This window comes from Mustelus asterias, chromosome 23 (assembly GCF_964213995.1).
Source record: "Mustelus asterias chromosome 23, sMusAst1.hap1.1, whole genome shotgun sequence".
NCBI lineage: Eukaryota > Metazoa > Chordata > Chondrichthyes > Carcharhiniformes > Triakidae > Mustelus > Mustelus asterias.
Window position 1 is genome coordinate 64,053,625 of NC_135823.1, and position 25,903 is coordinate 64,079,527.

General features: G+C 47.9%; 1 protein-coding gene across 1 annotated transcript in view; it reads right to left on the bottom strand.

Annotated features, from left to right (window-relative positions):
• LOC144510898 (syntaxin-binding protein 4) overlaps window positions 1-25,903 on the bottom strand; it is a 102,300-nt gene that overhangs the window by 43,684 nt on the left and 32,713 nt on the right. The window contains exons 3-10 of the mRNA XM_078240957.1: window positions 22,290-22,385; window positions 20,820-20,889; window positions 19,023-19,097; window positions 11,295-11,380; window positions 10,266-10,374; window positions 7,765-7,897; window positions 4,991-5,097; window positions 2,268-2,418 (exon numbers count right to left, since the gene is read on the bottom strand). Coding sequence (XP_078097083.1) covers window positions 2,268-2,418; window positions 4,991-5,097; window positions 7,765-7,897; window positions 10,266-10,374; window positions 11,295-11,380; window positions 19,023-19,097; window positions 20,820-20,889; window positions 22,290-22,385 — 827 coding nt within the window. The remainder of the gene's footprint in view (window positions 1-2,267; window positions 2,419-4,990; window positions 5,098-7,764; window positions 7,898-10,265; window positions 10,375-11,294; window positions 11,381-19,022; window positions 19,098-20,819; window positions 20,890-22,289; window positions 22,386-25,903) is intronic.

The following is a 25,903-nucleotide window of genomic DNA, read 5'->3' on the forward strand; positions in this document are numbered from 1 at the left end:
AAAATGAATTAAAGCAAATTGAATAGATAGCCATTATTTATGTCTGAGCCGATTGGAGGACAGCTAATTAAGGCATTTAACTGGCCAATTGAGGCCAGTTGCCTCAGTATGGTTAATGCCAGTTGTCTCTTGGTGGTTTAGAGTGTGAGTGTTTAGACCTCTACACTGTAACAGGAATTCTCCTCTGTATCTTTAATGTTTAACATTGTGTCAATTGCTTGTGTGATTTTATATTCTTCTCTAGTGGGTGCTTCTACTGATCAGCAATAAGGTTGCAATTTTAGACTGAATTCAACTTGTGTCTTTGACTTGTCTATCCGGTCACACTCATTGTGCAGAAAACAAGAGCTTTTTACAGCAACAGAGAATACCCAGGTCCCTTTGTACATCAACATTCCCCAATCACCATTTAAATAATACCCTGCCGTTAGTGGTTAGCACTGCTGCCTCCCAGCGCCAGGGACCTGGGTTCAATTGGAGGGCGGCACGGTAGCACAGTGGTTAGCACTGCTGCTTCACAGCTCCAGGGTCCCGGGTTCGATTCCTGGCTTGGGTCACTGTCTGTGTGGAGTTTGCACATTCTCCTCGTGTCTGCGTGGGTTTCCTCCGGGTGCTCCAGTTTCCTCCCACAGTCCAAAGATGTGCGGGTTAGGTTGATTGGCCAGGTTAAAAAATTGCCCCTTAGAGTCCTGGGATGTGTAGGTTAGAGGGATTAGCGGGTAAAATATGTAGGGGTAGGGCCTGGGTGGGATTGTGGTCGGTGCAGACTCGATGGGCCGAATGGCCTCCTTCTGCACTGTAGGGTTTCTATGATTTCTGATTTCTATGATAATTCCGGCCTTGGGTCACTGTCTGTGTTGAGTCTGCACGTTCTCCCCGTGTCTGCGTGGGTTTCCTCCCACATTCCAAAGATGTGCAGGTTAGGTGCATTGACCCAAACAGGTGCCGGACTGTGGCAACTAGGGGATTTTCACAGTAACTTAATTGCAGTGTTAATGTAAGCCTTGTGACTAATAAATAAACTTTAACTTTACTTTAAAGATGTATAGGTTAGGGGAATTAGTGGGGTAGATTTGTGGGGTTACGGGAATAGGGCCTGGGTAAGATATTCTGTCGGAGAGTCAGTGCAGATTTGATGGGCCAAATGGTCTCCTTCTGCACTGTTGACACTGACCTTGGGTGTCCTCACTTGAACCTTCAACCTATAGGAACTGTAGCTATTTCCTGTATTCTTCTGAACTGAGTGGTCACCATTTTCTATGATTCTGCTTCCCCATCCACAATGGATAACTTCACATTTATCCACATTATACTGCATTTGCTATGTATTTTCCTCACTCACTCAACCTGTCTAAATCATCTTGAAGCCTCTGAACATCCTCCTCACTATTCACACTCCCAACAAGTTTTGTGTTGTTAGCAAACTTAGAAATATTACTTTTAGCTCCTTCATAGATCATTGATGTACATATTGTGAATAACTGAGACCCAAGCAGTGATCTCTGTGGGACCCCACTAGTCACTGCCTACAACTTGGAAAAAGACCCAATTATTCCTACTCTCTGTTTCCTGTCATAGAGGTTTACAGCATGGAAACAGGTCCTTCGGTCCAACTTGTCCATGCCGCCCTTTTTTTTTTAACCACTAAGCTAGTCCCAATGTGCCCATCTTACCCATGTAACTGTCTAAATGCTTCTTCAAAGACAAAATTGTACCCGCCTCGACTACATCCTCTGGCAGCTTGTTCCAGACACTCACCACCCTCTGTGTGAAAGAATTGCCCCTCTGGACCCTTTCGTATCTGTCCCCTCTCACCTTAAACCTATGCCCTTTAGATTTAGACTCCCTACCTTTGGGAAAAGATGTTGACTATCTAGCTGATCTGTGCCCCTCATTATTTTATAGACCTCTATAAGATCACCCCTAAGTCTCCTATGCTCCAGGGAAAAAAGTCCCAGTCTATCCAGCCTCTCCTTGTATCTCAAACCATCAAGTCCCGGTAGCATCTTAGTAAATCTTTTCTGCACTATTTCTAGTTTAATAAAATATCTGCTAACCAATTCTCAATCCATGCCGATACATTACCCCGCAATCCCATATGCTTTAATTTTGCGCATGGACCTCTTGGGTGGGATGTTATGTGGAATAGAACAGCCATGAGGGGATTAAGTCTATTACTGAGTGGGGGATACCCACCAGCAGGGGCTGTCGATTTCTGTTTAGTAATTGCTATGAAGTTCAATATCACAGAAGAAGTTGACACTGACCTTGGGTGTTCTCACGTGAACCTTCAACCTACAGGAACTGTAGCTATTTCCAGCGTTCTTCTGAGCTGAGTGGTCCCCATTTTGTAATGAAGTGCTTGAATGTAAAGACCCTTTGCCTGGTAGAAAGGCAATTGTTGTGGCTCCTTCATCCCTTCAAATAAATGATAAAGAATTATTAAAACTTGAGTCCATCCAACATTCAGCATCCACCTTGTCAAGCTCCCTGAGAATCCTGTGGGGGGAGTTTACCCATCCTGTCCGCCACGGGAATCGTAGTGGCAGGGGGGGTGGACCGTTGACCTTAGGCGGGATTTTCCGGTCTTGGGGGCGAGCATGGCCGGAAAATCCCACCCATTGGGCGGAATTGTACCGGCACGTCCGCCCGAGGTTCGTACGATCCCGCTCGCGGTCAATGGAGAATGCCGTTCTCCGAGCCTCACCCCCTGGGGGCGGGCGTTCCGGTAAGATTCCGGCCAATATGTCTCAATAAGGTCACCTCTCATTCTTCTAAACCCCAACGAGTTAACTGGGCCCAGCCCCAATTAAACTTAAAGACCTTCCACAATGGTGGCAAGATCTATACAGAATGCATTTTATTTTCAGTAGGGTCGGAAGGCTGTGGAATTCCATATGGAGTTTCCCTCGTCTTAGGGAAAAGTGGGTGATTGTGGGATAAGTTGCCCACTGGTGCAGGGGCCCAAGAATGTTCGTCCCAGTTTGTGTAGGATGATCATGGGGTTGCAGCGACAATCCCGTTCCATGACAGAGTGTGCTAAGCCTCGTAACCTCTGCCTTATCTTCATGGTGGATTTTACCTTCAAAACGGCAAATGATAACCTTACAGTGGCACAATGGTTAGCACCGTTGCCTCACAGCGCCAGGGGCCCGGGTTCGATTCCCGGCTTGGGCCCACAAGGCTGTGTCTCAGCCCCCTACTATACTCCTTACACACCTCTGATTGTGCGGCCAAATTCCCCTCCAATTCGATTTTCAAGTTTGCTGATGACACCACCGTAGTGGGTCGGATCTCAAATAGTGATAAGACAGAGTACAAGAATGAGATAGAGAATCTGGTGAACTGGTGCGATTACAATAATCTCTCCCTCAATGTCAACAAAATGGAGGAGATTGTCATCGACTTCAGGAAGCGTAAAGGAGAACATGCCCCTGTCAACATCAATGGGGACGAAGTAGAAAGGGTCGCGAGCTTCAAGTTTTTAGGTGTCCAGATCACCAACAACCTGTCCTGGTCCCCCCATGCCGACACTATCATTAAGAAAACACACCAACGCCTCTACTTTCTCAGAAGACTAAGGAAATTTGGCATGTCAACTACGACTCTCACCAGCTTTTACAGAAAGCATTCTTTCTGGTTGTATCACAGCTTGGTATGGCTCCTACTCTGCCCAAGGCCGCAAGGAACTACAAAAAGTCCTGAATGAAACCCAGTCCATCACGCAAACCAGCCTCCCATCCATTGACTCTGTCTACACTTGCTGCTGACTCGGAAAAGCAGCCAGCATAATTAAAGAACCCACGCATCCCGGACATTCCCTCTCCCACCTTCTTCCATCAGGAAAAAGATACAAAAGTCTGAGGTCACGTACCAACCAACTCAAGAACAGCTTCTTCCCTGCTGCTGTCAAACTTTAGAATGGACCTACCTTGCATTAAGTTGATCTTTCTCTACCCCTAGCTATGACTGTAACACTACATTCTGCACTCTCTTGTTTCCTTCTCTATGAACGGTATGCTTTGTCTGTATCGCACACAAGAAACAATACTTTCCACTGTATGTTAATACATGTGACAATAATAAATCAAATCAAATCAAATGTCTATTTGTAGTCTGCACATTCTCTCCGTGTCTGCATGTGTTTCCTTCGGGTGCTCCGGTTTCCTCCCACAATCCAAAGATGTGTGGGTCAGGTGGATTGGCCATGCTAAATTGACCCTTAGTGTCAGGGTAAATGCATGGGGTTATGGGGGGTAGGGCCTGGGCGGATAGATGTCGATGCAGGCTCAATGGGCCGAACGGTCTCCTGCACTGTAGGATTCTATGATCTAGGAAATATGAAGAGGAATAACCAAGTACCCTGGAAATGTAAGTGAATGGGCAAAATATGGTGGATGGATTTTGTTGGCAAGTGAGAGGCTTGGGCTTATAAAGGATATTTGAAATGGTGGAAAGCCAGCAATAGGTAATTCTTAAGGATCCATGTATTTAAATACATGGGCGGCACGGTGGCACAGTGGTTAGCACTGCTGCCTCACAGCACCAGGGACCCGGGTTCAATCCCTGCCTTGGGTCACTGTCTGTGTGGAGTTTGCACGTTCTCCCCGTGTCTGCGTGGGTTTCCTCTGGCTGCTCCGGTTTCCTCCCACAGTCCAACGCTGTGCAGGTTAGGTTCATTGGCTGTGCTAAATTGTCCCTTAGTGTCCAAAGATATGCAGGTTAGTTGGATTGGCCATGCTAAATTGCCCCTTAGTGTCCAAAGACGTGTAGGTTGAGTGAATTAGTGTGATAAATGTGTGGGACCATGAGGATAGGGAGTGTGCCTGGGTAAGATGGACTATCAGCGCAGACTCAATGGGCTGAATGGTCTCCTTCTGTGCTGTAGGGATTCTATGAAATCTGGAGTGGGGCTTGAACCCTCCGAGGCGAAATTGCTAGTACCAAACCTCAACTGACACACACGACAACAGGTAGAATCGCTACTTACGTAAGCGTAGTTTTATGGAGGATGCTTCGAGCTTCCTCCAGGGTTACTCCCACCAGAGACTTCTTGTTAATGGCGACCAGCTGGTCTCCTGGACGCAGTCGTCCATCCTTCAAACAATGACAAGAAAATTCACTTGGAGATTCAGCAGAATGTTGCAATTTTATTATTTGAACAAGAGCATGCAGAATTTTATCAGGCTTCAATCTTCTCATATCAACGCAATCACTCGACTGTATAAATACTGAACTAGCCAGCGATACCCATGTTCCATTAATGAATTCTAAAGATAGTAACTCCATCATATTCCAATGTGATGGACCATTTTAAAATGTACTTTTTTCACAATTTTATTTTGTACTTTTATGGGGGTTAGAAAAGTTGCTACCGTGAGAGGAACAAAATTTCTAATATTAAAGTTTATTTATTTGTGTGACCAGTTCATAGAATCAAGCATAGAATGGCCAGTAGGCTTACATTAAACACTGCAATGAACTCACTGTGAAAATCCCCCAGTCGCCATTTTCCAGCACCTGTTCGGGTACACTGAGGGGCAATTTAGCACAGCCAATAAACCTAACCTGCACAGCCTTGGACTGTGGGAGGAAACCGGAGCATCTGGAGGAAACCCACGCAGACACGGGGAGAACGTGCAGACTCCGCACAGACAGTGACCCAAGCCGGGAATCGAACCCGGGTCCCTGGCGCTGTGAGGCAGCAGTGCTAACCACTGTGCCACCGTGCAGCCATAATTTTGGACAAACTGAGAGGGAGGAACTCAAAATGTACGAAACTGCAGGCCAGTTAGTTTAACATCTGTCTTTGGGAAATTGTTAGAATCCATTGTTATGGAAGTAATAACAGGACATTTGGAAAGCCAAAGTACAATGCAGCAGAGTCAGCATGGTTTTATGAAGGGTAAATTGTGTTTGACTAATTTGCTAGCGTTCTTTGAGGGTGTAACAAGCCAAGTGCATAATGGAGATCCTGTAGATGTAGTATATCTGGACTTCAGGAAAGGGGCACGGTGGCACAGTGGTTAGCATTGCTGCCTCTCAGCATCAGGTCCTGGGTTCAGTTCCGGCCTCAGATCACTGTCTGTGTGGAGTCTGCATGTTCTCCCCGTGTCTGCGTGGGTTTCTTCTGGGTGCTCCAGTTTCCTCCCACAGCCCAAAGATGTGCGGGTTAGGTTGATTGGTCATGATAAATTGACCCTTAGTGTCAGAGGACTAGCAAGGTATGTATGTTGATTTACAGGGATAGTACCTGGGTGGGATTGTTGTCGATGCAGGCTCAAAGGGCCGAATGGCCTCTTTCTGCACTGTAGGGATTCTATAATAAGGCATTTGATAAGATGCTGCACAAAAAGGATTAATACACAAGGTTGGTTCTCATGGGATTGGAGGAAATTAGCTTGGATTGAGGAATGGCTAACTGACAGAAAGAGGAGAATTGGGATTAATGGGTCTTTTTCTGGTTGGCAAGATGTAACTAGTGGGGTGCCACAGGGTTCAGTCCTCAGGCCCCAGCTATTTACATTCTATATTAATGACTTGGATGCAGGATTGTAGGTACCAAAGCCAAATATGCAGATGGCACTGAGATAGGTGCGATGGTAAGTTGCGAAAATGAAATCAGAGATTTACAAATGGATATGGATCAGTTAACCGAATGGGACAAAATGTGGCAGGTGGAGTTTAATGTAGATGAGTGTGAGGTTATCCATTTTGTTGGAAAAATGGAAAGGCAACTTATTATCTAAATGGAGAGAGACTTTTGAGTGCTTCGGTGCAGAGGGATCTGGGTGTCCTTGCGCATGAATCTCAGAAAACTGGTGTGCAGGTACAGCACGTAATAAGGAAAGCAAATGGAATTTATAGCTAAAGGAATAGAGTGTAAAAGTAGTGAAGTGTTCCTGCTCTTACACAAAGCATTAGCGAGAGCGCACTTGTGTACAGTTTTGGTTCCCTTACTTGAGGAGGGATGGAGTTGTATTGGGGATGGTTCGGAGGAGGTTCACTTGATTGATTCCGATGATGATGGGTCATGGAACAAGGTAAAATTCACGATCAAAAAGCTTCATTCCACCCCATGTGATCTGATAAATGATCCAGCTTCTTGGTCCTTTTTTCTACCTCATAAAATTGTGAATCAAATCAACTTTCAAAAGCTAACATAGAAACATAGAAGATGGGAGCAGGAGGAGGCCATTTGGCCCTTCGAGCCTGCTCCACCATTCATCACAATCATGGCTGATCATCCAACTCAATAGCCTAATCCTGCTTTCTCCCCATAACCTTCGATCCCATTCGCCCCAAGTGCTGTATCCAGCCGCCTCTTGAATACTTGTCGAGTTTAGCTTGTAGAGGTGCACATGTCAGATCAGAGTATTCACTTCATTTAACATCGGGCTTCATTCTAAAGGCTTTCAGTTGTTAATGCAAGGCTGGACACAGGCTGCCAGTCCACACTCCTGTGTGTGAAGGGTCCGTCTGAAGGTGGCACTGAACCTGCGAGTGTTTCTAGAGTGGATGCAACATCTGTAACAATTCCCAATTGAGGCATCGCGGTTACAAGTTGGATTGGATCCTCAGATGGAGAGTAGAATCATCTGAAGATTCCTGAATCCACCTCAAAAGGTTACTCAACCTTCAAATTGGGAAATGTGAAAATGTAGCATTGAGTTCTATTTTTTAATATAGACCTGACCTCCTGACCTCAGTCACATTTCTCAAATCTCACCTGACTGGTCATTGCTACAGTTATTTCATCCTTACCCTCTGACAGTCTCCCCCGGAGATGATGTCCTCCACGTAGACTTTCGGCCCATCGGGCCTGTTCGAGCCTCCTGTAACCGTCAGCCCGAGGCCTGTTGATTTGGTGATGGTGACAAGCTGAATTCCATCATCGCTATGGAAACAAGGAGGAAAATAATTCTCCACAACGTAAACCATGACAGGAGTTATAAAATACAGCTTTTTGAGAGAGAGACAGAGACAGAGCAAGAGAGAGTGAGTGAGAGAGAGAGAAAGACACAGATAGAGCAAGAGAGGGAGAGAGAGAGAGAGAAAAAGAGACAGAGACAGAGCAAGAGAGAGAGAGAGAAAGAAACAGAGACAGAGCAAGAGAGAGAGAAAGAGACAGAGTCAGACCAAGAGAGAGCGAGAGAGAGAGAGAGAAAGAGACAGAATCAGAGCAAGAGAGAGAGAGAGAGACATAGAGAAAAAAAGACAGCGTGATTCTTCAAAATGCAATGTGGAGCAGCACAGTGGCACAGTGGTTAACACTGCTACCTCACAGCGCCAGGGACCCAGGTTCAATTCCAGTCTCAGGTGACTGTGTGGAGTTTGCACATTCTCCCTGTGTCTGTGTGGGTTTCCTCCGGGTGCTCCGGTTTCCTCCCACACTTCAAAGATGTGCAGGCTAAGTGGATAGGCCATGCTAAATTGCCCCTTAGTGTCCCAGGATGTAGAGGTTAGGGGGATTAGTGGGGTAAATACGTAGGGTTATGGGGTTGGGGTCTGGGTAAGATGCTCTGTCAGTGGGTTGGTGCAGACTCGATGGGCCAAATAGCCCCCTTCTGCACTGTGCGGATGCTATGACATTCATGCTCTTGGAGAAAAACTATGTCGCAAACTCTGAACAAAGAACAAAGAACAATACAGCACAGGAACAGGCCCTTCGGCCCTCCAAGCCTGCGCTGCTCATGTGCCCAACTAGACCATTCGTTTGTATCCCTCTATTCCCAGTCTGTTCATGTGGTTATCTAGATAAGTCTTAAACGATCTCAGCGTGTCCGCCTCAATCACCTTGCTTGGCAGTGCATTCCAGGCCCCCACCACCCTCTGTGTAAAATACGTCCCCCTGACATCTGTGTTGAACCTTGCCCCCCTCACCTCGAACCCGTGACCCCTTGTGTTTGTCACCTCCAACCTGAGAAAAAGCTTCCCACTGTTCACCCTATCTGTGCCCCTCATAATTTTATACACCTCTATTAGGTCGCCCCTCATCCTCCGTCTTTCCAGGGAGAACAACCCCAGTTTACCCAATCTCTCCTCATAGCTAAGACCCTCCATACCATCTGGTAAACCTTTTCTGTACTCTCTCCAAAGCCTCCACGTCCTTCTGGTAGTGTGGCGACCAGAACTGGACGCAGTATTCCAAATGTGACCTAACCAACAGAGAACAACCTGGTGTTGTTAAACTTCTTACTGTGTTTACCCCAGTCCAACGCCGGCATCTCCACATCATGACCTTCTATGGCTAAGCCAGTTCTCCAACCCATCTAGCTAGCTCACCTTTCATCCCACTTTGACATGCGCACACATTGACCTTTCCTTCTGTAAGGGAAGGGGCAACATTTATCCAATTCCCATTGTCTGGCAGTATGAAAAATGTCTGCTTTGTCACCGTCCATTACTGACACTGAGCTCCCTACGCTGCTGTCAAAGGGAGAACCTCGCACATGTTACCTGGTGTGCTTGAGATGGCATGAATCCGGAGTAATGGCTGACACCTCAGTGACTCACTCTCTCTCGTACTCCCCGGCCTGGACAGTAGTCAGTATTTGTCAACACCTTCAAACAGGGGAAGCCTCTTGGCGCTGGGAGGGGGCCCTAGCTCAGCAGCAGAATAACGTAATTCCTAAACAATTATTTTAAAGTCTGGGCACTTTTGTTTCTTTTTAAGCTTGTGCTGGCACATTGGCCTGGAATCTTTTCCAGCACTGCTGTCCCACAGCGCCAGGGACCCGGGTTCAATTCCGGCCTAGGATGACTGTGTGGAGTTTGTACATTTTCCCTGTGGGTTTCCTCTGGGTGCTCTGATTTCTTCCCACACTCCAAAGGTGTGCAGTTTAGGTGGATTGGCTATGCTAAATTGACCCTTAGTATCAGGGGGACTAGCAGGGGGTTACAGGATGGGGCCTGAGTGGGACTGTTGTCAGTGTAGACTTGATGGGACGAATGGCCTCCTTCTGCACTGTAGGGATTCTAAGTCCTGGGGTGAGACTTGAACCTGGAGCATCTGGTTCAGAGACAGGGATGCTACCCACCGCACCATGAAAGGACTATTTCAAAGTAGCTCTGACGAAGGGTCATCCAGACTCGAAATGTTGGCTCTATTCTCTCTCCACGGATGCTGTCAGACCTGCTGAGATCTTGTGTGTGAAAAAAAAGTCCCCTTTTTCCTGTGTTTATCAGAGGATTAGGTGAGGAAAGAATGTGATGAGTGCAACATGGACAAATCTGCAGAAACGATAAACAGTTATCAGACGTACTGTGCATTGGAGCAGGTTCCAGTATTTCCATTGGACGAGGTACGGGAACTGGTTGGACTCAATTGCTCAGAGCTGAGGGAGGATGAGGAAGAGCTTGTTGATAATCTGCCTGTTCCAAATCCAGAGGGAAAAAGATGATTAACAAATGAGATGAAATGTAGGGTTGTCTCATCTTATAGTCTCTATGGCAATGATGTTATTGTTTATTGAAAGTCTCTGGCCAGCAATGAGCATCACACAACAGAATGTGGTGTCATCAAAATGGCTGCCCCCATTTTCCTTTCATGCGATCAACCTCATTCTCTTCCCACCCGGCACGGTGGCACAGTGGTTAGCACTGCTGCCTCACAGCACCAGGGACCCGGGTTCAATTCCAGCCTCTGTGTGGAGTTTGCACGTTCTCCCCGTGTCTGCATGGGTTTCCTCCGGGTGCTCCGGTTTCCTCCCACAGTCTGGAAGATGTGTGGGCTAGGTGGATTGGCCGTGCTAAATTGACCCTTAGTGTCCCATGTTGTATAGGTTAGGGGGATTAGCGGGATAAATATATGGGGTCACGGGATAGGGTGGGGGTGAAGACCTAGGTAAGATCTCATTTGTTGGATTTTAACCTGGTGTTGTGAGACTTCTTACTGTGCCCACCCCAGTCCAATGCTGGCATCTCCACATCATGTCCGTGCGGAGTCTGCACGTCCTACCTGTGTCTGCATGGGTTTCCTCCGGAGTGCTCCGGTTTCCAAAGATGTGCAGGTTAGGTGACTGGCCATGATAAATTGCCCCTTAGTGTGGAGAGATGTGTAGGTTAGGAGGATTAGCCATGGTAAATAAATGGGGGGGTGGGGAGAGGGACTGGGTAAGACACTCTGTCACAGAGTTGATGGGCCAAATAGCCTCTTCTGCACTGTAGGGATTCTATGATTCCACCCAGCACCAAAGTTAAGTGGGAGTCCTTTGCAATACACGACAGATTTTACTGTGTGACAAACTTTGGAAATACACTTTGCAAGAATATAAAAAGAAAATGAAAGTTACCAGTTCCTTGTAGAGTGGGTGAATCCCTAGTAGATCCTGTACTACTGAAGGATCCATAGTGGGATAATAATTCCGAAAATTCTCTCCTAAAAATGAAAAGAGATTCTTGTTATCAGGAGTACAATATGAAGGTATTCAAAAGAATTTAAAGTTAAACTTAAAAGTTTATTTATTAGTCACAAGTCAGCTTACATTAACACTGCAATGAAGTTACTGTGAAAATCCCCTAGTAAAACTAGTAAAATTAGTAGTAAAACAATCGAGATGCAATGTTGGGACAGGTTTCAGTCAGATGTTTCAGTTGTGGTATCATTGGGTTTGCCATTCCAGACACATGATCACAAAATGTAACTTTCAGTGCTGTCTTTCCAAGGAGATTTTAAACTGAGGCCCCATCAATCCTTCCAGCTGGCTATAACTCAACTCCTGACTCCTCAAAACCTGTCATAGAACATAGCAATATAGAAACATAGAAGATAGGAGCAGGAGGAGGCCATTCGGCCCTTCGAGCCTGCTCCGCCACTCATTACGATCATGGTTGATTGTCCAACTCAATAGCCTAATCCCGCTTTCTCCCCATAACCTTTGATCCCATTCACCCCCAAGTGCTATATCCAGCCGCCTCTTGAATACATTCAATAATGTGTCCACTATCTACAAGGCACAAGTCAGGAGTGTGATGGAATACTTCCCATTGCCTGGATGGGTGCAGCTCCAACAACACTCAAGAATCTTGATGCCATCCCGGACAAAGCAGTCTAATTGTCACCCCTTCCAAAAACATTCACTTCCAGCACCACAACTGATGCACAGTAGCAGTATCTACAAGATGCTCTGCAGCAACTCACCAAGACTCCTTAGGCAGCACCTCCCAAACCCACAACTACTACCACCTTGAAGGACAAGGGCAGCAGATAAATGGGAAGACCAGCACCTTGAAGCTCCCCTCCAAGTCACTCACCATCCTGACTTGGAAATGAATCAGCCGCTCCTTCACTGTTGCTGGGTCAAAATCCAGGAACTCCCTCCCTAACAGCACCGTGGGTGTACCTACACCATATGGACTACAGCGGGTTCAAGATGGCGGCTTACCCACCAACTCCTCGAGGGCAGTTAGGGATGGGCAGTAAATGCTGAGCCCAGCCAGTGACACCCACATCCTGTAAATGAACTGTAAATAAAACAAATCGCACAGCACTATTTTGACTGGGGAAATGCATAAATTATCCCTGCAGAGGTCAAAGAACCCTGGTGACTCATGGGAGTCCCTGGCTCGTGACTGACCAAAATGGAGGAGGTTTGTTTGATTTGCAAACTCCAGGTGGGGCAGGTGGTGTTTGGAAGATAAGGTAGGTGGATTATATGGAATTTTGTGTACTCTCTCTGACGCCTCTATGTGTTCCCGATGGAATGACGGAGTCGTTATCAGGTCCATAGAAGTCTACAAGATTATGAGGGGCATGGACAGAGTGGATAGTCAGAAGCTTTTTCCCAGGGTGGAAGAGTCAATTACTAGGGGGCACAGGTTTAAGGTACGAGGGGCAAAGTTTAAATGAGATGTGCGAGGCAAGTTTTTTACACAGAGGGTGGTGGATGCCTGGAACTCGTTACCGGGGGAGGTAGTGGAAGCAGAAATGATAGTGACTTTTAGGGCGCCTGGACAAATACATGAATAGGATGGGAATAGAGAGATATGGTTTAGAAGGATGAGGGAGGATCTTATTGAAACTTACAGGATACTGCGAGGCCTGGTTAGAGTGGATGTGGAGAGGATGTTTCTACTAGTAGGAAGAACTCGAACCAAAGGACACAGCCTCAGGCTAAAGGGATGATCCTTTAAAACAGAGATGAGGAGAAATTTCTTCAGCCAGAGAGTGGTGAATCTGTGGAACTCTTTGCTGCAGAAGGCTGTGGAGGCCAGGCCATTGAGTGTCTTTAAGACAGAGATAGCTAGGTTCTTGATTAATAAGGGGATCAGGGGGTTTATGGGGAAAAGGAGAATGGGGATGAGAAAAAAATCAACCATGATTGAATGGCGGAGCAGACTCGATGGGCCGAGTGGCCTAATTCTGCTCCTATGTCTTATGGTCTTATGGTCCCCGGAAGGGTAGAGGGTTTCAGTTCAGTCGGGCAGCATGGTCAGTGCAGGCTTGGAGGGCCGAAGGGCCTGTTCCTGTGCTGTAATTTTCTTTGTTCTTTTTATTGTTGTCTTTTCGTAAGGGATGGAATTTGGCTGCACCAGTTTTTTTAAAAAAAATCCTTCGTTCTATTTTAAAACGTTATCCACTAATGCTGCTTTTTTTAATATCATGGTCACGGGGAGATCATTAACCAAGCTGGAGGATATGATAACTATAGTCATAGTTACTGCTTCTGACCAGGGTCAGGCTGGATTTAGCATGATCCCCATCTCAAACTATTTGCTTTCAAACAAACGAGGACATTAACATCTCGGAATGTCTGCACAGGACATCAATAAAACCAATCACATTGGCGAGAGGGGCAATTGGCAAACAGTGAGTGGGCAAATAGATCAAAAGGTGTTGGGGCTAGATAGATCCAGCGGCAAACAATCGCAGAATTATGGTCATCTGTCCTTCAGTAATTCACAATTCTAAACGGAAATACATTCCAGTCAGAAGCAAAGGCTCCACAGAGGGAAAAAAAAACCCTGATCCATCTGTGGCTGACTAAGGAAGCTAAAGATAGTATTAGATTAAAAGAAGAGGCTTATAACATTGCCAAGAATAGGAGTAAGCCCGAGGATCGGGAATGCTTTAGAAAGCAGTAGAGGACGAATGAAAATTTGATTAAAAGGGGAGAAATGGAATGTGTGAGTAAACGAGTAAGGAAGATAAAAGCAGTTGCTTCTAGAATAGTGATGGGCAACTGTGAATAGAAAAAATTCAAATCCCAAACTTCGGGCCAGGAGGAAGGTGCTGCCTCTTTCTAACTGGGGACACCCTCACCTCAAGGACTGGGCCCCTCAAGATCGCCCCCTGCCAGCATATCCCCTGATACCTCCCCCCCCCCCCCCCCCCGCCGCAACACCCTGAGGGGTCACTTACCCTCCCCACCCTTGGACCCCTGACACTTACTGGGCCTCCATGTCCCTGACACTTAGCCCCAGGGACATTGCTGCAGTGCCTCTTCCAGCCACTGTAGCGCTGTGCCTGGAGGGGACAGAGAGCTGCAGGCCAGTCTGATTGACTGGCAGCTTTCCACGGAGGGACTTGGGGAGGATACAGGCCCAACATGTTCCCTCTAGGAAGGTGCAACAAACCCAGAGAACCATGGATGACCAGAGACATTCGGGATACAATGAGAAGGAAAGTTTAGTAAGTTTGATTAGTAAGTTTGTGGATGACACAAAGGTTGGTGAATTTGCGGAAAGCGATGAGGACCATCAGAGGATACAGCAGGATATAGATCGGTTGGAGACTTGGGCGGAGAGATGGCAGATGGAGTTTAACCGGACAAATGTGAGGTAATGCATTTTGGAAGGTCTAATACAGATAGGAAATATACAGTAAATGGCAGAACCCTTAAGAGTATTGATGGCAGAGGGATCTGGGTGTACAGGTACACAGGTCACTGAAAGTGGCAATGCAGGTGGAGAAAATTTGATTAAAAGGGGAGAAATAGAATGTGAGAGTAAATGAGTAAGGAAGATAAAAGCAGTTGCTTCTAGAATAGTGATGGGCAACTGTGAATAGAAAAAATTCAAATCCTAAACTTTGGGCCAGGAGGAAGGTGCTGCCCCTTTCTAACGGGGGACACCCTCACCTCAAGGATAGGACCCATCAAGTCAAGAGGGCATACGGCCTGCTTGCCTTCATCGGCTGGGGCATTGAGTTTAAAAATTTGCAAGTCATGTTGCAGCTTTATAGAACCTTAGTTAGGTCGCACTTGGAATATAGTGTTCAATTCTGGTCGCCACACTACCAGAAGGATGTAGAGGCTTTGGAGAGGGTACAGAAAAGATTTACCAGGATGTTGCCTGGTATGGAGGGCATTAGCTATGAGGAGAGGTTGGAGAAACTTGGTTTGTTCTCACTGGAGCGACGGAGGTTGAGGGGCGACCTGATAGAAGTCTACAAGATTATGAGAGGCATGGACAGAGTGGATAGTCTGAAGCTTTTTCCCAGGGTGGAAAAGTCAATTACTAGGGGGCATAGGTTTAAGGTGCGAGGGGCAAGGTTTAAAGGAGATGTACGATGCAGATTTTTTACACAGAGGGTGGTGGGTGCCTGGAACTCGCTGCCGGGGGAGGTAGTGGAAGCAGATACGATAGTGAGTTTTAAGGGGTGTCTTGACAAATACATGAATAGGATGGGAATAGAGGGATTTGGTCCCCGAAAGGGTAAGGGTTTTTGGTTCAGTCGGGCAGCATGGTTGGTGCAGGCTTGGAGGGCCGAAGTGTCTGTTCCTGTGGTGTAATTTTCTTTGTTCTTTGTTCTTTGAAAAGATAGGCTTTTAACAAGTATAAGGGGAGTAAGTCTGCGGAGGTATTAGTGGAGTCCAGAAAGTGTAGGATGGAGCTTAAGAAATCAATTAGGAGAGCAAAGAGGGGATATGAGAAAGCTCTGGCTGGTAAAAGTAGGGAAAATCCCAAGATATTCTATAAGTATATCAATGGGAAAAGATAACCAGGGAAAGAGTAGAACCCATTAGGGACCCAAGGGGGAAATCCGTGGTTGGAGGCAGAGGACATTGATAGGATGTTAAACAAATATCTCACATCTGTCTTCGCCTGTGAGAATGAGGAGGTAATTATGGAACTCGGGGAGAGAGACTGGGAGCTTCTATAGGAAATTATCAGAGGGAGTGACAAGGTATTGGCGGGCTTAAAAGTGGACAAACCTCTAGGTCAGGATGAATTGCGTCCCAGGCTGTGTGGGAGGTGAGGGAGGAAATTGCAGGGGCTCTGACCCAAATTTTTAATTCCTCCCTGGCCACCGGGGAGGTGCCAGAGGACCGGAGAACAGCTAATGTGGTCCCACTATTTAAGAAAGGTTGTAGAGACAAGCCAGGGAACTACAGACCAGTGAGTCTCACGTCTGTGGTTGGGAAACTACTGGAAAAGATTCTGAAGGAGAGAATCTATCTCCATTTGGGGAGGCAAGGTTTGATCAGGAATAGTCAGAATGGTTTGTCACAGGGAGGTCAAGCCTAAGAAATTTGATTGAATTTTTTGAGCATGTAACCAAGTGTGTGGATGAGGGTAGTGCGGTTGATGTAGTTTATATAGATTTCAGCAAAGCCTTTGACAAAGTCCCCATGGGAAACCTATTAAGAAGGCTAACGCACATGGGATACAGGGTGATCTGACAAGGTGGGTTCATAATTGGCTTAGTGGTAGGAGACAGAGGGTGGTGACAGACGGCTGCTTTAGTGACTGGAGGCCAGTGACCAGTGACATACCGCAGGGATCCGTGCTGGGCCCCCTATTGTTCATCATTTATATAAACTACATAGATGACTATGTGGGGGGTAGGATCAGTAAGTTTGCCAATTACACAAAGATTGGCCGGGTAGTTAACAGTGAGGTTGAGTGCCTTGGGTTACAGGAAGATATAGACGAGGTGGTCAAATGGGTGGATAAGTGACAGATGGAATTTAACCCTGAAGAGTGTGAGGTGATACACTTTGGAAGGAGTAATTTGACAAGGAAGTATACTATGAAAGGTCTGACACTGGGAAGTTCCGAAGAACAAAGGGACCTTGGCGTGTTTGTACATAGATCTCTGAAGGCGGGAAGGCAGGTAAATAGGGTGGTGAAAAAGGCATGTGGCACACTCGCCTTTATCAATCGGGGTATAGATTACAAAAGCAGAGAGGTCATGATGGAGTTGTATAGAACTTTGGTGAGGCCACAGCTGGAGTACTGTGTGCAGTTCTGGTCACCACATTATAGGAAGGACGTGAACGCACTGGAGGGGGTGCAGAGGAGATTCACCAGGATGCTGCCTGGGATGGAATATTTAAGTTATGAAGAGAGGTTGGAGAGGCTTGGGTTGTTTCCTCTGGAGCAGAGAAGACTGAGGGGCGACCTGATTGAGGTGTCCAAGATTATGAGGGGCATGGACAGGATGAATAGGGAGCAGCTGTTCCCCTTAGTTGAAGGGACAGCTACGAGGAGACACAAGTTAAAAGTGAGGGGTGGGAGGTTTAGGGGGGATTTGAGGAAAATCATTCTTACCCAGAGGGTGGTGATGGTCTGGAATGCGCTGCCTGGGAGGGGGGTGGAGGCGGGATGCCTCACATCCTTTAAAGAGTATCTGGATGAGTACTTGGCACGTCATAACATTCAAGGCTATGGGCCAAGTGCTGGCAACTGGGATTAGGTGGGCAGGTCAGGGCCTTTCATGCGTCGGTGCAGACTGGATGGGCCGAAGGGCCTCTTCTGCGCTGTAGTATCCTGTGATTCTGTGACTTTGGTCCAAGTGAAGACAGCAGATCCCGCTGCTAATCAATGCCTGTTAGGGCTGCCGTCACTCTACCTGATCAGTCCAAAGACTCTTTGAAAATCAACACAAGAAACTATCTTTGGAGACAGGATGCACACTGTCAGACACTCACATAAACACCCTCAGACACAGGCACACACACACACTGTCAAACACACACATTCACACACACACACAAACACCCTCAGGCACAGGCAGACACGCACACTGACAGACACACACACAAACACCCTCAGACACAGGCACACACACACACTGTCAAACACACACATTCACACACACACACAAACACCCTCAGACACAGGCACACACACACACTGTCAAACACACACATTCACACACACACAAACACCCTCAGACACAGACACACACTGTCAAACACACACATTCACACTCACACAAACACCCTCAGACACAGGCAGACACGCACACTGACAGACACACACACAAACACCCTCAGACACAGGCACACACACACACTGTCAAACACACACATTCACACACACACAAACACCCTCAGACACAGGCACACACACACACTGTCAGACACTCACATTCACACACACACAAACACCCTCAGACACAGGCACACACACACACTGTCAGACACTCACATTCACACACACACAAACACCTCAGACACAGGCACACACACACACTGTCAAACACACACATTCACACACACACAAACACCCTCAGACACAGGCACACACACACACTGTCAAACACACACATTCACACACACACAAACACCCTCAGACACAGGCAGACACACACACTGTCAAACACACACACAAACACCCTCAGACACAGGCACACACACACACTGTCAAACACACACACAAACACCCTCAGACACAGGCACACACACACACTGACAGACACACACACAAACACCCTCAGACACAGGCACACACACACACTGTCAAACACACACATTCACACACACACAAACACCCTCAGACACAGACACACACGCGCACTGACAGACACTCACACGCGCACTGACAGACACTCACACGCACACTGTCAGACACTCACATTCACACACACAAACACCCTCAGACACAGGCACTGATTCTGATCTCAGGGGTCACTATTCGGAAATGCCTTCTTGTGGTTGTGACACTGCTGCACAAAGGGATCACTCAGAATTGGTCCATTCGCATCCTCAGGATGTGTGTGAGGGGGGTGCTGGGATGCCAAAACCCGCCAAAGTGGCAGTGCCAGGGTACAAAATCTGTTCAAGCTCCCTTACCTGCCCTGCTCATCCCTCGCGATCATCAGCCGCATGTTATTGGATGAAGAGGCTGCGCGAAGAATTTCCACTGCACTAAAAATAAGAAAGAGAGTGCACGTTAACACACCGAGACACATTACTCACTCCGAGAGTACACCACTGGCTGGAAAGAGCTTTGCAAAGCCTCAGAGAGCTACAGGATGCTACAGGAATACAAGTCCTTCTTTCTCATTCTTTCCATTTCTGTTTCTCTTTCTATCTTCCTACCTTTTATGTGTTCTCATTCTTACTTCACTGATATGATGACATGTCTGCCATAGTTGGGGCTTAATAAGCGAAGCCCCCAAAACAACAGCTTAACCTACAGGTTATGGAGTTAATCCAATTAGTTAAAATTGCAAATAAGATTCAATTAATAACTGGAATATAAAGCTAGTCTCAGTAATGATGACCATGGAACTGTCGTTGATTGTCGGAAAAACCCATCTGGTTCACAAATGTCCCTTAGGGAAGGAAATCTGCCGCCCTTACTCGGTCTGGTCGACAGGTGACTCCAGAGCCACAGCAATGTGGTTGCCTCTCAACTGCCCTCTGAAATGACCAAGTGAGACACTCAGTTCAAGGGCAACTAGGGATGGGCGACAAAACCTGGCCTTGCCCACGTCCAATGAAATAATATGGGTGACACGGTGGCACAGTGGTTAGCACTGCTGCCTCACAGCGCCAGGAACCCGGGTTCGATTCCCAGCTTGGGTCGCCATCTGTGTGGAGTTTGCACATTCTCACCGTGTCTGCGTGGGTTTCCTCCGGGGACTCCAGTTTCCTCCCACAGTCTGAAAGATGTGCTAGTTAGATGCATTGGCCATGCTAAATTCTCCCTCAGTGTACCCAAACAGGTGCCGGAGTGTGGCATCTAGGGGATTTTCACAGTGACTTCATTGAAGTGTTAATGTAAACCTACTTGTGACACTAATAAATAAACTTAAACTAAATTTAATTTACAAAGAGTCAAAACTGTTCACTTCATGGAATCCCAATAGTGCAGAAGGCGGCCATTCAGCCCATCGAGCCTGCACTGACAACAATCCCACCCAGGCCCTATCCCCGTAACCCTGCGAATGTACCCTGCCAATCCCCCTGACTCTAAGGGGCAATTTATCACGGCCAATCAACCCAACCCCACATCTTTGGACTGTGGGAGGAAACCCGAGCACCCGGAGGAAACCCACGCAGACACGGGGAGAATGTGAAAACTCCACACAGACAGTGACCCGAGGCCGGAATCGAACCCGGGACTCTGGCACTGTGAGGCAGCAGTGCTAATCACTGTGCCACCGGGCCGTCCTTCTTCAGCATTCCCAGACCAGAGTTTAAGGAATGAAAGATGGTGGGGTGGTGCAGGGTCAAGAACGCAAGAAATAGAAGCAGGAGTAGGCCATTCGGCCCCTCAGATATGTTCGCCATTGAACACAATCATGGCTGACCTTATTGTGGCCTCAACTCCACTTTGCTTGTGTTGCCCCAGTAACCCCCCCCCCCCCCCCTCCACCTCAGGCCGGGGCGCTGCTTTTAAAGGGTGCTCCGATCTGTCAGGGGTCGAAGTTGGGGAATCTGCCCCACCAATCTGGGCCCGAGGGATCCGCTTCCTGGTCTTTTTTGACTATCCGTCACAAAATATGGCGGGGAAAGCTGAGAGTGCAGTTGATGGGCTACACCCTGCTTTTCCCCGACTGAGCTGATGCACAAAGGAAGAGAAATGTCCGCCCGAGATTCCCACATTTGAGACGATCCCTCTCATATCGAAAGGTGCTATACCTTTCATTCGTCACTCCCACCAGACTGTCCCCATTCACCTCCAGAATCTGGTCTCCCGGTTGCAGGCGGCCTATAAATTAAGAAAAATATTTCACTCTGAGTTACTGCGAATGAATAGAACACAATGATTGGAGAATATCCTCATACGTCAACACCCGGGGTAGATCGCTGTTGGAAACAATGTCAAAGTGACTGAAAGAAATGATTAAATGATGGGATGAAATGATTTCTGATCTATGAACTATGAGGAGGGGTGGAGGAGCTGGAACTACTGAACTTGCACATCTGGAGTGCAGCTCACAAAGTGAAGGATGCTGGGTGAGAATCCCACTCATTTGGAGACACTGAGGAGCATCCGGAATGATCTGAGGCAAGTGATAGGGCTGTGATGAAGACAATTCCTAGTCTCAACGCAACATCTGAGAAAGATTTGACATGATGCACTCCACTCAGAATGAGGGATGGCATCAGGAAGATTTGTGCCTGTTTACCATGGATAATCCACCTATCCCAGATATCTTTGGACACTAAGGGACAATTTAGCATGGCCAATCCACCTAGCCTACACATCTTTGGATACGAAGGGGCAATTTGATATGGCAAATCCACCTAACGTGCACGTCTTTGGACACTAAGGGGCAATTTAGCATGGCCAATCAAACTATTTGCTACCAAATAAACCTGTTGGACTTTAACCTGGTGTTGTGAGACTTCTTACAATCCAACTAACCCAGCCATTTTTGAACATTAAAAGGCAATTTAGCATGGCCAATCCACCTAAGCTGTACTTTCGGACTGTGGGAGGAAACCGGAGCACCCGGAGGAAACCGACGCAGACACGGGGAGAACGTGCAAACTCCGCACAGACAGTGACCCAAGGCCAGAATCAAATCTGGGTCCCTGACACTGTGAGGCAGCAGTGCTAACCACTGTGCCACCATGCCACCCTGATGTCTTCCACTTTAGCCCAGACTCCATTTAGTTCAGTGGTTCCCAAAGGGTGCGGCGCGCCACACTGGTGCGGCGAGAGAGGATGGCAAGTGTGGCGGGAAGATTCAAGGACAATCAAAGAAACATTTAAACATGGTTTAAACGAGCATTGTTTTATACTTTCTAGATGTCCCATGATCATATTATAAAGTAGCTGTGTTCTATGTCATGAATCAAGCACTGCTAGGAGTTGTTTTTTTTTTGTTTTTGAATGTATTTCTTATCAATAAAAAATTTGGTGTGGCGTGAGCAAATTTTTATTCCGAAAGTGCAGCCCAGTGAAAAAAGTTTGGGAACCACAGATTTAGCTGATCATCCCTCAGCAGATTTTTCCAACATGAACAGCACTGTAATAAAGGAAGCGTCAATAATATTGTAATTGATATGGAGAAATTAGCTGAATATTTTGATATTTGTAGTGGCGTGATGTTACACTTCAGGAATATTAACTCCTGGCTGGATAATGGGTCTCTCACTCACCGTCAACTGATGCAAGTCCACCAGGAAGAATCCTCTTCACATACACACCGTACTCTTCATCGGAGAGCTCCTTCAGTCCGCCAATCACCTTAATTCCTGCAAGAACATTGTACTCACACTGAAAGTGCCAATCTTGTCATTTTTGCACTGTAGACACCATTAAAGGTGCTAATATCCGGGATATTTGAACACTGTTTTAGGCTTGTAAAAACCATTGTGTTTGGGGTTGTGGATGGAATTTACCTTTTGAAGGGATTCTCATCATTAGCCTGGTCCCTGAGTTAGGGGGGCCCAGATGTGACACTTAACGTTGTATAACGGGCACAGAATAAATCTGAATCTGCTGAGTGTAGGGCGGAAGTTTGTGTCTCTGCAAGCTGCGGGAATAGTGATGGACGGAGGAAAAATTTGCCGAGTCTCCTGACGTTGAGAAGTTATTTGGAATCTCGTTCTCCCGACATTTATGGCGGGTTAAAGGCTGGTCGAGCATGGGCCAAGCGCTGGCAAGTGGGATTAGGTGGGCAGGTCAGGGGCTTTCATGCGTCAGTGCAGACTCGATGGGCCGAAGGGCCTCTTCTGCACTGTAGTATTCTGTGGTTCTGAATATTCTGCGGAGCTCCGACAGGAACTCCATTTGCATCTCGTGACTGATCATTGAAGACCCAACACATTGGAATCTTGCTTCCCTCCAACCTGCGTCCCTGCCAGTGACAGTTTAGAACATTCTGGGGGAAATTTTCCCGTCCCACCTGCCACGGGAATCGTAGCGGGTGGGGGAGGTGGCGGGGGTGGACCATGCAAAGGTCCATTGACCTTGGGCGGAATTTTCCGGTTTTGGGCCTAGCGCGGCTGGAAAACCCCACCTTCTGTTTCACGTGCGTACATAAATGGCGTGTATGATTTTTGAGGTCTAATATAGAGTCTAATACAAGGGTACGAGGTCAGAGGAAGTAAACTACTGGAACTGTTTATTAACGTGTCTATTCGCTAGCGCAGTCAGCACAAGACTGACTAGGCAAGCTCCATCCAGGGCGGAGCTTGAGAGCTGGGTCACCTGACCCATTCCCTTAAAGGAGACTGCCCCAACATACATAACTGCATGCACCTGGCAAAGGATACTTCTTCTGACTTTCAGCTCTGCAATGCTGCTTTTGCCTCCTTGCAGATTGCTCTTGAGAGAGAGTGACTTGGTTAGGATTGTTTTCAGACGAATGAGGGGGGATCTCATAGAGACTTATAAAATTCTAACAGGTCTAGACAGGGTAGATGCAGGGAGGATGTTCCCGATGGTGGGGGAGTCCAGAACCAGGGGTCACAGTCTGAGGATTCGGGGTAGACCATTTAGGATGGAGGTGAGGAGACATTTCTTCACCCAAAGAGTGGTGAGCATGTGGAATTCATTACCACAGGAGGTAGCTGATGCCAAAACATTGAATGTATTCAAGAGGCGGCTGGATATAGCACTTGGGGTGAATGGGATCAAAGGTTATGAGGAGAAAGCAGGATTAGACTATTGAGTTGGACGATCAGCCATGATCGTAATGAATAGCGGAGCAGACTCGAAGGGGCAAATGGCCTCCTCCTGCTCCTATCTTCTATATTTCTATGTTTCTTGGGTTTCTTTTTCATTCATGCGTGGGACATGGGCATTGTTGGCTGGGCAGCATTTATTGCCCATCCCTAGTTGCCTGAGGGCAGTTGAGAGTCAACCACATTGCTGTGGCTCTGGAGTCACATGTAGGCCAGACCAGGTAAGGACGGCAGATTTCCTTCTCTAAAGGACATTGGTGAACCAGATGGGTTTTTCTGACAATCGACAATGGTTTCATGGTCATCAGTAGATTCTTAATTCCAGATATTTTTTATTGAATTCAAATTCCACCATCTGCCATGGCGGGATTTGAACCCGGGTCCCCAGAACATTAGTTGAGTTTCCGGAGTAATAGTCTGGCGTTAATACCACTAGGCCATCGCCCACCCTATTGGGTGCTGATACCCAAAGCTATGCCAATGGCACGCATGTTCAGGTGGGGTGTAATGGAAGGGTGGAGTGGAGGATGGGCACGGGAGGTGGGTGAAGGTTGGAAGGGAGGGGGTTGATGTGGAGGTGCTGGCCTGTAGTGGGTGACTGGTGTCCAGGCCTGTCATGGGTTAATGGCTCTCTGGGTGCTATTTCAATATGGCGCCTGGACTTTGGAGCCTGTGAGGTAACGGCAGGGTTGGGGGAATCCCTGTCTGTCCTGTCACGAGATTCAACGCGCTTCTCACAGAGGTATAGTTAATGAGTTGAACCAGATTATGAGGGGCATGGACAGAGTGGATAGTCAGAAGCTTTTTCCCAGGGTGGAAGAGTCAATTACTAGGGGGCGTAAGTTTAAGGTGCGAGGGGCAAGGTTTAAAGGAGATGTACGAGGCAAGTTTTTTACACAGAGAGTGGTGGGTGCCTTGAACTCGCTGCCGGGGGAGGTAGTGGAAGCAGATACGAAAGTGAGTTTTAAGGGGCGTCTCGACAAGTACATGAATAGGATTGGGAATAGAGGGATATGGTCCCCGGAAGGGTAGGGGGTTTTAGTTCTGTCAGGCAGCAGGGTCAGTTCAGGCTTGGAGGGCCGACGGGCCTGTTCCTGTGCTGTAATTTTCTTTGTTCTTTGTGTTGGGCCGCCCGCTCTCCAGAGGAAGTCACCACAGCTCTCACTCACCCCACTGGACATGGGTCTGAACTGTGTGGCCGATCTGGTGGGATGCCCGCTATCGCTGATGGTGCAGCCCTGCCGCAGGTTTCACAGCGGCAAGAGGTGCATTCAACGGGGAAACCTCATTGGCAACAGCGGGACCAGAAGATCCCGCCGTCATCCAATGGCAGGCTGGCTCCGCCACTGCAAAATGTGTTGTGGATTCCGGGTGGGTGGCAGGGTGGCAGGGTGGCACGGTGGCAGGGTGGCAGGGTGGCAGGGTGGCACGGTGGCAGGGTGGCAGGGTGGCACGGTGGCAGGGTGACACGGTGGCAGGGTGGCACGGTGGCACGGTGGCACGGTGGCAGGGTGGCACAGTGGCAGGGTGGCAGGGTGGCAGGGTGGCACGGTGGCAGGGTGGCACGGTGGCAGGGTGGCACGGTGGCAGGGTGGCACGGTGGCAGGGTGGCAGGGTGGCACGGTGGCAGGGTGACACGGTGGCAGGGTGGCACGGTGGCAGGGTGGCACGGTGGCAGGGTGGCACAGTGGCAGGGTGGCAGGGTGGCACGGTGGCAGGGTGGCACGGTGGCAGGGTGGCACGGTGGCAGGGTGGCAGGGTGGCAGGGTGGCAGGGTGGTGAGCACCACTGCTTCACAGCACCAGGGAACGGGGTTCAATCCCGGCTCGGATCACTCTGTGTGGAGTCTGCACGTTCTCCCCGTGTCTGCGTGGGTTTCCTCCGGGTGCTCCTGTTTTCTCCCACAGTCTAAAGATTAGGTTGATTGGCCATGCTCATTTGACCCTAGTGTCAGGGGGATTAGCAGGGTAAATACGTGGGGTTGCGGGAATAGGGCCTGGGTGGGATTGTGGTCGGGCCGAATGGCCTCCTTCTGTATGTACGGATTCTATGATTCTAGTCTCCAGAACAGAAAGTTCCACCCA